This window comes from Crinia signifera, chromosome 1 (genome assembly GCF_055691185.1).
Source record: "Crinia signifera chromosome 1, ASM5569118v1, whole genome shotgun sequence".
NCBI lineage: Eukaryota > Metazoa > Chordata > Amphibia > Anura > Myobatrachidae > Crinia > Crinia signifera.
The window spans coordinates 262,246,164-262,258,422 of record NC_139217.1 but is presented as its reverse complement, the minus strand read 5'-3'; the positions used below and the strand labels follow the sequence as shown (position 1 = coordinate 262,258,422).

General features: G+C 44.5%; 1 protein-coding gene across 2 annotated transcripts in view; it reads right to left on the bottom strand.

Moving 5' to 3' along the window:
• Positions 1 to 664: 664 nt before the first annotated feature.
• The window catches only part of PALM (paralemmin), a 73,195-nt gene continuing 61,600 nt past the window's right edge, over positions 665 to 12,259 (bottom strand). The window contains exons 6-9 of one of the 2 annotated variants that reach the window (XM_083182022.1): positions 7,788 to 7,809; positions 7,604 to 7,648; positions 5,762 to 5,893; positions 665 to 3,124 (exon numbers count right to left, since the gene is read on the bottom strand). In XM_083182022.1, the coding sequence (XP_083038148.1) occupies positions 2,607 to 3,124; positions 5,762 to 5,893; positions 7,604 to 7,648; positions 7,788 to 7,809 (717 nt within the window). In that variant the 3' untranslated portion in view covers positions 665 to 2,606. The remainder of the gene's footprint in view (positions 3,125 to 5,761; positions 5,894 to 7,603; positions 7,649 to 7,787; positions 7,810 to 12,259) is intronic. The other variant, XM_083182031.1, reaches the window with a different exon arrangement.

Below are 12,259 nucleotides of genomic sequence, written 5' to 3'. Positions count from 1 at the left end.
GTGTGGCGAACGCAGCGAGCCCACAAGGGGCGGCGGTATGCGTCCTCCGACCTTTTCATACCCCCACTATCCATGTCGGCGTGGAGTTGATTTTATATAGTGTGGCGAGCCCGAAGCGTGGTGAGCATACTCGGAATACATGTGAAGTTATCCGTGTCCCCTCGCGGGGCTCTCTGCGCTCGCCACGCTCGCCACATTATATAACGTCAACTCCACGCCAACGTGGATAGTGGGGGTATGAAAAAGTCGGAGGACGCGTACCAGCGCCCCTCGCGGGCTCGCTACGCTTCGGGTTGGCGTTCATAGTGGTGGTGGCGTTAACAATGGGGGTGCATATAACATAGTAATCACCCATCAGGGTGCATGCACAATTAAATCATCTTTTTGATCGCATCGATCGCATGTGATCTGGTCGCATGCGATGCGATCAAAATGATGGCATAAGATTAAGATCGTGGACGTCGTGCTAGGAAACAAGTACCGTTTAAGCATTACCAGTAACAAATGGTCATATTGCTGACTCTGATAGCTGGCATCAATGTCATTGAGCAGATATGAGTTTGTCATTGTGCGTATATATACATATATATATATATATATATGTAAAGATTTCTTCAGTGTGTCACAATCACACAGTCATTCATACATAAACCAATTTGCAGGCTAGAGATTAAATGACACAATTTATTTACTTACTGAGATTTTATTCTTCTTACAATGACTTGACCTGAAATTTGGGTGAGGAAGGGAAGTTAAATGTCAGTATCAGGCAGGCAGAGCAAGAGACAGAGGCACCAATAACAATGCCCAGATTGGGGCCCACAGCCTCAGCAGCTCCCAGGTTCATGTCCTGCACTAAGGACACACAATCAGCTGGAGATGAAGGATTCACAGTCAACATACAAGGGTAATAGGCAAAAGGGTAGAAGATCGGGACTGGGTAACTTCAGCAGGACCTGCAGCAACTCTCCATGCATTATAATGCCTTGCAGAACATTACATCCTATACATCAGCTAAGTTATACAACTTAAAAGTTAAAAAGATACCTGCCCATCAGGCTTACTGAACACTTGAAATGAATGAAATCCATTTTAAATGGCTATAGCAATAACAAGGATTATTTCATTCACTGGAGCATTACAGCATTCCGTATGGCATGTGAGCTCATTATTATATGGGATAATAATATACTGCTAATGCAGGATGCACACACAAGGATATCAAATATCAGTATCTGTTGGAACTATCCAGTTTTTCACACAACCTGTAGTTATATTACAATTCGGAAATGGCTACAGTGTGGAACTACTTTAGACTTTTTTCTTCTACACAGGTTAGGACTGGCCTGACGGGGAACCGGGGTATTCCACGGTAGGCCCAGTGATTTATGACACCGCCTACTTTTTTTTAGGTGGGTGGGGCCTGATGCAAACCTTTAATTCCACCCTTGGCAGCCAGTAGCAGATGATCTTGTTATCGCCGCCGGGCAGTCATTAGCTATTCACTAACCCAGTGGTGGCTGCAGGCTGGAAACGAGAATAGGAGCCATGCAAACAGGTGGCCGGTCAGGCTGACGTTCGCTGCGTCATGACTTTACACACCGAACCTGCCCGCACATCATAATGTCACACACCAGACCCGCCCCTGTGCCTTGACATCATGCGTTGGACCTCTCGGTGGGCCATTACCCTCCCAGTCCGACACTGCTACATAAAATTGTTTCATAAAGGTGATCATGATAAATTCCTAACATAAATACGTTCTTCTGCAGGAATGGAAATTACCATAAAAATGCCATTATCCTGAAATTCATAATTACATATAGTTGGCTACAGAAGTGTGAATCATGTCATTGGTTCCTCAGCTCCAGAGGAAAGATGTCTTATAATCACTTCACACAGATTTTATCTGTAGAATCCCCTGGCCTACAAAGCATTCAATTTACCCATTTGGCTATGAGTTTTCAAGCGATAGTTTAAATGTTTGGAATTCCTCTCCGACAGTCCAGGCCCGGGTAATAACATTGAGCTTTAAAATGAAAAGTGGACCGGATAAGGGAGATTTGGGGGTCTCTTGCGGATTGTTACTGAACATCTTCACTTTTTACAAAATGGCAGTATCTTCCTTAGTAGACAGAGAGAGCTGCAGATACTTAAAATGGGAAAACAATGAGAGGTAACAGGAGAAGGGACAACACTTCTGCTCAGACGGTATGGTTAGCTGAGAAAGAATACCAGGACAGCTACTGTCATATAACTGGGGTGAGATGGATGGAAGCCTCCTTCCCAGTCTGAAAAAAACTTGTACCTCAGGATAGTGTGAGATATCTCCCATATTATTTGGGGATTAATAAATGACTGTCCTCCCAGGATTTCTAAGGAGCAATGTATGTGGTAGAAAGGAGCCCACCTTTAAAGTTTTTGGGATTATGGAGGGGACTCCCTGAAAGGCTGCGGTGAATAGAGATAGAACCTCTTCTGAAACTGAAAAGCTAAGTGGTAGTAGCTCCCCATCCAGGATTAATGGTAAAGTACAAGCTCCGATTTCTCATTTTAAGGTGTAATTGGGTGGAGGAAAGGCACACCTCATCCCTACCTTCACCTGTTTACATCACACTGCAGCACTTGCACCTCTGTTTCTTCATAGTCAGATCCTTTTCTCCATTCTTGGTCGCTGCTGTGTCATTGCTCTCTAGTTTCTCATTCTTGTTTTGAGGATCTACAGGAGCACCATTAGGGGGATGCTTTGCCTTCTCCGGTAGATCTCCATCTGCTGCTGGCTGGGGATCCCCGTCGCTAATGACGACCAGTTCAGCAGTGATGGCCTCTTCCATACCCAGAACTTTCTTGGTCTCATTCTCATCCTCCACATTTTGGTAGCCCATGAAAATCATGGTTACTGGTGGTTCAGGGCTTTGTGATGTCTGAGGAGGTCGAGCCTGCACACCAGGGATCTCTTTGCGGGGAGATGCTCTCTGGATTGGGGGTTTGTCATCTGAAGTCAGAGAGACATCACTGAGATTTGCCTCTTCTGCCTTGTGGATCAATTCCTCCACCTCGGTGGAACTGAGCTGGTGTACTGTGTCATTGGGAATGGCGACATCAGACCTCACCGCATGTACAACTGTAGGGGAATGAGAGAGATTATGAGAGGAATATACAGAAGACTTACAGAGTAAGACCAGATGACGGAGATCAAGCTAAAATAAGATTTTGAGGAGAAGAAAAAAAAGTAAAGTGTGATTTCTCTACATAATGACCACTTCAGTTTGTAAACAGCCACCCATAATATACAAAAAAAAAAGTTTAAACTGTTGCAAGGAAAGCCTTTGGGAGATATTCAATCCCGGGTCATAACTGTCATGCTGGCCTTACAGCTGTGACCCTGTCCCGTCCTCGGCCGGCTCGACTAAGAATCGACATGCAGGATTCAATGTCACACATGCCAAATGCCAAAAAGGGGGTGTGGCTGCGAGATACAGCTGTGGATCATCAAGCTATGGCTGGGAGCTCGACAATCCATGAGCGTTCTCGGCAAAACGGCCCGCCTGCTTCTAAAGTCAGGTCCGTTCTGCCGAAATCCCTGTTCAATGCTGTCGGGAAATACAGCATTAAATAGGCACCCACCGCTATTTCACCCATCGGAAATAGTGGCGGGGGAATGAATACCCCCCCTAAGTCTGAAAATGTAATTGAAGCAATATGGATAGATACTTTGAAGTATGATAGTAGAAAATTGATATGACAAATTGGCAAAAAATAAAATGACGAAGGTAGTTGGGAAATGGAATATATATAAGATACATTTACAGGACAATGCATGGCCCCATCCATTTTTGAAAACTATAGGCAAATATAGGGACCGATTCAGACCCTTTCTGATGTTTGGAGTTTATGCGGGGCCATTCGCTCCAGGAGGTGCGGGCAGGGGGCAGAAGCAGGCATGCCCATAAAAACACTGGTCGTACCCCTGCTTGGGGCGACCAGCTGTTATCACATGATATCAGCGCCCACCACGATTTCCATGCACTGGTTCCATCAAGACTGACTTTTATTAGTGAACGGGTGAAAAATAATTTGATGGGGACACATACAAGGGGATGTGTTGGAGTGCACATATGTACATATGTTTGCAGCCTAGCGAACAGGTAAATGCTGCACACTGCCTGACCGAAAGCATGGCGGGGGGCCATGCGAACCTCCACATTTGCATGTGAGGAGATATGTACGCTTACCCATCCCGTTGCATGTGTCCACATAGCGAAAAAAGTCAGTCTAGACTGATTATTATTTTGGCCGTAGATGGTGAAATTGGGGGCGGATGCTGACGTCATGTGTCGTCATCCGCCCACCCCAAGCAGGCATCGACACCCCTTGCATGTGCATGGGAATGTCCAGCGTTTTTATGGGCACACCCATAAATCGATGGGCGTTCCCCTGCTCCAGCCCCCATACCTCCCACTATAGAGTGAACGGCCCGGCAAGTGTAAAACTCGCTGAAGCCGTGGGATGCGGTCATCTATTAGAATGGACTTAGGTCTACAGTCATTAGGTCGACCCCACTAGGTCGACTGGCAGGAAGGTCGACCTGACTTAAGGTCGACATGGGCCAAGGTCGACATGACTTAAGGTCAAATTTGCATAAAGGCCGACATGAGGAAGGTCGACTGGTCATAAGGTCGACATGGGGTTTTTCACTGTTTTTTGAGCCGACATGTGCCGACAGGCGGTATTTCATGCCCTACCATCCACTAGGGCGTGGAGGAGGTTATTAAAGCTGTGGCGAGCGAAGCGAGCCACCATGCATGAAGCATTGCGAGCGAAGCGAGGGTCCGATTCTCATTGCCAACTGTGTCCATGTCGACTGTGTCGACATTTGGATCAAAAAACAGTGAAAACCCCATGTCGACCTTATGACCAGTCGACCTTCCTCATGTCGACCTTTATGCAAATTCGACCTTAAGTCATGTCGACCTTAAGTCAGGTCGAGCTTCCTGCCAGTCGACCTAGTGGGGTCGACCTAATGACTGTAGACCTAAGTTCATTCTGACAGATGTACCGATTCCGAAGCCATTCACTCCCAGGTTTTGCGCATATTCACACATGCGCAAACCCCGACCACCGGGTACGGGGCTGAACTCGGCCCATTACGAACAGGTCTGAATAGGCTCCCATGTCTGTATTGCATCCGGGCCTGGCATCACATGGCTTAATAGATAGGGAGTATGAATCTGTCCCAGTGAATATTATCACTTCTTGGTTTGGTTCTTGGTTTGGTTTGGACCAATTGGTTTGGCAGGCATCACACTACGCATCTATATAAGTGGTAATTACTCATCGGATCCATCTTCTTAATAAAATAAATGTAATTTGTAAACAATATGGCTTTAAAGGCTAATCATTTAAATATGTTGTTAACCAACAGGGTCAAGCTCCAAAAAAGGTCAACTTTACAGAGCCTGGTAAATTGGGTTATTATTGCAGTCCCCATAGAAAGATATGTGGACAACAGCTGCAGTGGATAAGAGGGGAACTGTATCTGATACTGGAGATCTCCACTGCCGGACCCCTTCTTATATAGCTTTAATACTCAATGTGATAAATATGCCCCAAGGTATTAAATTCCTCGCACATGTATGTAGCATCAGTATATTCCATAGCACTGTACAGTAATTGCATCACAGATCATCAAATATTAGTTGCTGAGATTACCATTGTGTCTTGAGGAGTAAAAACACCTGACCTACCAGAGCACCCCTACCTTTCTGTTCATCTTCATACACCTTGACCCCCTGCAGGAGGTGCTCTTGAGGGAGCAAAGTGTTGCTAGAGAGGACCTTAGTCTCCCCTGTGATTCTGTCCTTCTCTACTGTAATCTCCACAGAATACATGGCTGGGACACAAATAGGACAGTCACAGTAAATGATATCCCACAATAGCCCTCCATCCCTCCCACAGCTCTGCTGAAGGGCAGCAAGCAGGGGCAGGAAAATACAGGAGGGAAGGTGGGCGTATAGTGAGAGCAGCGAAGCAGAGAGGCTTATGGGCAAACAGCCATTTTCCTCAGGTTGCTGTATTCCTGGTATTGAATCGTGTTCATGCTGTGAGGACAACAGTGACACCAGCAGCAGTCTGACATCAGCACAGTTGGACTTCATTACACCTATTTGGTGTTATACTCTTATTTTGATTGTAATATGTTAACATGATAGGAAACGATGCTACTACCTACTGGTACATTTTTTCTTATCAAGGAAAATAATTTTAATGATAAAAATACATGATTTTGAAATGTTTATTTTATTACCACATGGCTTCTCATCATGTTAAGTAAATTAACTGGGGGTGTCACTGTTGCTGTATCTGATTATGAAGTAATTTTCTTGCTAGCTAAGACAGCTTGCAATATTAGCAGCAATGATTCTATGTACGCATTTTAAAGCATGTGGTTGGTACATCCATTGTACTGTAATGGATGTATTATTATCTTCACAGGAAAAAATGATATGTACAATTAGATATATATAATACTATGGGGCTGATTCTGAGTCACACACTACAGGGTTTACTAAAGGTTTCTAAAAATGAAAAGAGGTGATGTTGCCCATATCAACCAATCAGATTCTGTTTATCATTTTCTAGGATGCAATAGAGAACTAATAGACAGCATCTGATTGGTTGTTGTTATTATGACCAACATCATTTTTAATTTTTTAGAACCTTTAGTAAATTTACCCCCACAGGGTCCATCTCTGTTTCTTTTTCCAGTCTAGCATCTGTGACCAAGGGCGTAACTACCATAGGTGCAAGGGGTGCAGCTGCTATGGGGCCCAGGGCTGAAGGAGGCCCATCTTTGATGTCTAAGTAATATATTTTACATACATTTATCACCATCAGTTTCTAAATAGGGGACCCTGACAAACATTTGCTAAGGGGCCTATGAATATCTAGTTACGCCCCTGTCTGTGACTTTATGCCAACGCTGCTACCAGCCCTTTCACTGGTGTATAGCCATGCTTCTTAGTGTGCAATGACACACACATCCACTTTCAGCATCTTTAGACACTGTAATACTGCTTGGTGCAACTATAGGTGTGACCATCAGTCACGCCATGGAAAGTGTTACCTCCATTGTAAACAACTGGGCATCCTCAGCTTTTCGGCAACAATCCAATTATATGCACATAAAATGGACCATCTCTGTACGCATAAGTAGTAACCTCCTAGTCACCACCAAGAACGCATTTTCAATACATGTCTGAGTCTGTGCATTTCAATCGAAAGTGCAACTTTGTATGCACACGCTATTTTATGCATGGGTTTTTCATGACGTCATTGATTGTGCACTTGAAACACATCAACCGTGTGCATGAATATTGGCCTTGTGCCTGACTCAGAACCAGGCCCTGGGACAGTTAGTAATGGAGTGGCAATGTGTCTTATTTAGCATGTGTAGCTACTGTGTTACTTTTGAGGGACTCTATGGCTGTGGTTCTTGTGAGCAACTGCAACCCAGCCATGCCTTTATTGGATGCAGCCAAGCAGTGCCCAGCACCAGTGGAAATGCCGCAGAACTCGGCTGCTTAAACTGAAGTCTAATTACCTGCTCTCATCATGTCTGGACTGTCTGTTTTCTTAGCATTCTGATCTGAGGAGAGAAAGTGAAGCAACAATGTGGAAACCATGTGACCCACAGCAAAACGTCAATAAAAAAAAAAAATATTTTTTAAATGTATTATCTCTATGAGACATATTCTAATCCATAAATAGCATTAAACTGAACGTACCTCTGGCTGTATTCACTATGACCTGAAATGAAGCAGAAGAAGGTTAGTACATTTTGACATGTGTGTCACAACCTGTATTTGTCTAAATTATATATGAAATACTTTTGGATTTTCCCATAGTTTGGAATACTTGCACACCACAATGAGGATGGAACCCATTTCTAACTGAACATTTGTAGGAGAATAAATTATATATCTGTGTACATTTTACCAATTTTTAAAGTACACTCAACAAATGCATCTTGTAGAGTTGTGTGAGAACCAACTTCTTTGCTCCGATGATATGTTATATGTCGCCCAGCACGGGGGCTGAAGCTCTCCCGTACACTTATCTTTGTAGACCTATTCATAAATGAAAACTCATTTGGTAATAAGATAAATGTAGTGAGAAAAACACATTTCTGGATCAATTCCTTGATGAAGATAAAGGAAAATGTGATGTCTTCAGTCTTTTATCTTATTTCAGTGCTGTTGTCCTGCAAAACAAATTCAGTGTGTGTACTGAGAGCCTATTACAAACCTAGTCCAGGATGATTGCTCTTGCTCCCATTGGTCAGTAAAAACATCTGCTCCACTGCAGGCGCCATCCTATTGATCCCAAATCTAACGTTAACTATTATAAAGACACAACTTCAACTATGAAAGCTGCGCTGATGCCGTTTTGTGCTTTATAAATTTGACAGGAATGACTTATAATGCCAACAGTTGTTATGGCATGTAGTCTATAAACTCAAAAATCATGTGTTAATACTTGCAGTTAAATTGACTATACAGCACTTTTCACAGCCACAGTGTCTCGGAGATTTCAGAGGCAGGATTTAAATTCAATACAGGCTGCTGAAACTGCAGAAGTAAATGTAGTCAGACAAGCCATTTAACAGTGGATATACCTGAAATACACATGGGGACTAATTCTGAGTTGCACATGATTCAGAATGCAAATAGACCATGCTTGCCTACTCTTCCGTAAGAGCAAGATTTTTCGGCCAGTCCCCCCACCCCGCACTCATGACAGGCCAGATCTTCTGCATCCTGCCCAATTCATAGTGAAGTGCGCAGTATGAGGATGGAATTTGCGGTGCCATATGCAGGGGGCGGAGCTAACTGATGCATACTGGCCTAGTGTTGTGCAACCCGGGCTTGCTCCCTGCACTGAAAAGCAGTGCCTCCTCTCCAGACTGCTCTTGGCATGAATTTTTAACATGGGGTGACAAAACACCTGCAAGCCTGTGCATTACAGATCCTGTGCATGTGCTGATCGCTAATAACTGGAGATGTGCGCAGACCATCTGGTTTCCATATATGTCTGAATGAAGCTCTTGTCATTGTGCTGGCATTGTGCATTCTTACCTATAAAATAATTGAAGATAAGATGTTTACTTACTCAGCGGTGTAGCTAGGTGCCATGGTGCCCGGAGCAAGGGCATATTTCGCGCCCCCCCCTCGGAGACTGACTGACATGTTGGTAAAATAGTGTTGTTTTAATTCAACATGGTTATAGCAGTCTCCAGGAGGAGTCACCATGCTGAATTAAAACAACACTATTTTTACCATGTACTTGATGTCATCACACACCCATTACATATTATACCGCATGCCATAATGCCCATTACACATTATGCCACGCACCATAATACCTATTACACCACATGTCGTAATGCCCATTACACGCTATACCAAACACCATAATGCCCATTACATGTTATGCCAAACACCGTAATGCCCAATACACGCTATACCAAACCCCGTAATGCCCAATACACGCTATACCAAACCCCGTAATGCCCAATACACGCTATACCAAACCCCGTAATGCCCAATACACATTATACCAAACCCCGTAATGCCCATTACACATTATACCAAACCCCGTAATGCCCATTACACATTATACCAAACCCCGTAATGCCCATTACACATTATACTAATCCCCGTAATGCCCATTACACAGTATACCAAACCCCGTAATGCCCATTACACAGTATACCAAACCCCGTAATGCCCATTACACAGTATACCAAACACCGTAATGCCCATTACATGTTATACCAAACACTGTAATGCCCACTACACGCTATACCAAACACAGTAATGCCCATTACACTAAACACCGTAATGCCCATTATATAATAACACACAACGTACTGCCTATTACATATTATGCCACATAAGTGCCACTTACCTGCATGCTCGTTGCTAAGGGTTTCATGCTCGATGCCAGGGGTTTCATGCTTTGTCTGGGGTCTCTGTGACAGGCAGCCAGTGACACCTGTGTGGTGTCAGTGTCACTCAGCCTTCCCGGTGGACAACAGGCCAAATAGGAGGGCCCAGCTAGGGCAGCAGGGGCCATGGGGGCAATTTAGGGCTTCTCAGAGACAGCCACATAGTGGCTGCCACAGGACTCAAGAGGGTGGGCCCATGGCCGCCGAGAGGGGAGGGGGGCGGGTACATTTTACCTGGGCCCGGGCCTATCAGGGGGCCCGGGTCCGAGAGCACACAAAATAATTTTTTTTCCCCCAGCATCTGTGCGTTGCGCGGGCGGCGCTGCCGCGCCGATACATCAAAGGAGGAGAAGCCTTGGGGAACGGGGGCTTACTATCTCTGTCTTGCTGTGTACAGACAGTGCACGGCAGGCAGAGACATTCCACCGCTGCGGAGCTTCCGTGCTTAGACCCCCGCGAGATGATGACGTCATCATCTCGCAGGTCTTCTGACTGTGAATAAACAGACTGCAGGCCAGCAGCTGGGACCGGACTCTGCAGCCTGCCTGTGGGACACCAGGAAGGGGAAGGTGCGGTGTGGAGCTGGAGGCTGAGCTGAGCTGACACTGACAGTGACACAGAAAACTCAGACTGACCCACTCTGAAAACGCTGCTAGTAAGTGCATTTGTCTCCTCTGCCTTACTTAACATGTATGATTTATATGCATATATAAATTAATATATAATATTAATATATATAAAGTGTATATATATATATATATATATATATATATATAATGTGTGTGTGTGTGTGTAATATATATATATATATATATATATATATATATATATATATATATATATATAATTTGCAAATAAAGGAGAACTCACCAGACTTTTCTTGAAAAGAGTAAAAAAAAGTAATCTTTATCTTACGTCATCATGTCATCATAAACTGTATGTCGACGTTTCGGGCAATACAATGCCCTTCTTCAAGACAAGCCACCAGAGGCACAGGAGGCAGCAGTTTCTTGTCTTGAAGAAGGGCATTGTATTGCCCGAAACGTCGACAGTTTATGATGACATGATGACGTAAGATAAAGATTACTTTTTTTACTCTTTTCAAGAAAAGTCTGGTGAGTTCTCCTTTATTTGCAAATTCTATTGGTGGCCCAGGACTGTTGTGTATGGACTTGGAGCTTGGAATGATACCCTAGCATCTAGCTAACAAGAGGATTGGGAGTGCCATTCACCCACAAATATATCAATATATATATATATTTATGTATTTTATATATATATTATTATTACACCTCCGTGTGTGTTATTTATTTCTGCAAGTGCCGCGAGCAACGAAGTATATTATATATATATGTATATATAGTCCACACGTTGTTGTTTATCCCATTACCTTTGTAACCTCAATCACGGTGTTCAACACACGCCCCCTGGTGACCATGAGAATGCTAGCGCCTGAGCACCAATGATGTCATCAGTACCCCGCAGGGGGCATCACAGGTGATGGGTGCACGAGATTGCCTTGCAGTGTTTCTTGTACTGTATATATTTATTTACTAACAGTGTCTTATATAGCGCAGCAGATTCTCTTACAGTCTCTTATATAGCGCAGCAGATTCCGTTGGAATGGAAACAACAGCAGTGATTAAACAAACTGGGTAGATACAAATATATATATATATATCAGGGCTCAACAAACTCCGGGGTACAGTTCGACATGGTGACCAGATATTCCTCCCTGGTGACTAGATCCTGTTAGGGGTACGGCTTGTCTCCAACCGAGGAGATAGGACATAGGACGCAGCGGCAGTGTGTCTGAGCTCCTGCCTAAGGAGGCCATACATAGCGGACAATCGTGTTCCGCTCTCCGACGCCGGGGCCTGCCACATGCGGTAAAGCCGCGGCCCCAGGATTTGGAAGCCGTGGATGTGTCAGTGCAACTCTTCTCTGCTGAACCTCCAGCCACCGCCTGCAGTGATGTAGTCCTCCTGCCCCTGTCGACCCCCTCAGTGTGGCAGTTGCTGCTGCGGCACCTCCTCATTGCCTCTGGCAGAGCATGTTAACCCCATGGCAACAAGCATATTAACCCTTGGCAGAGCATGTAACTCCTGGCAGAGCATGTAACTCCTTGCAGAGCAGGTAACTCCTTGCAGAGCATGTAACTCCATAGCAACTAGCATGTTAACCTCATGGCAATGAGCATGTTAACTCCTAGCAGAGCATGTAACTCCTGGCAGAGCATGTAAACCCATG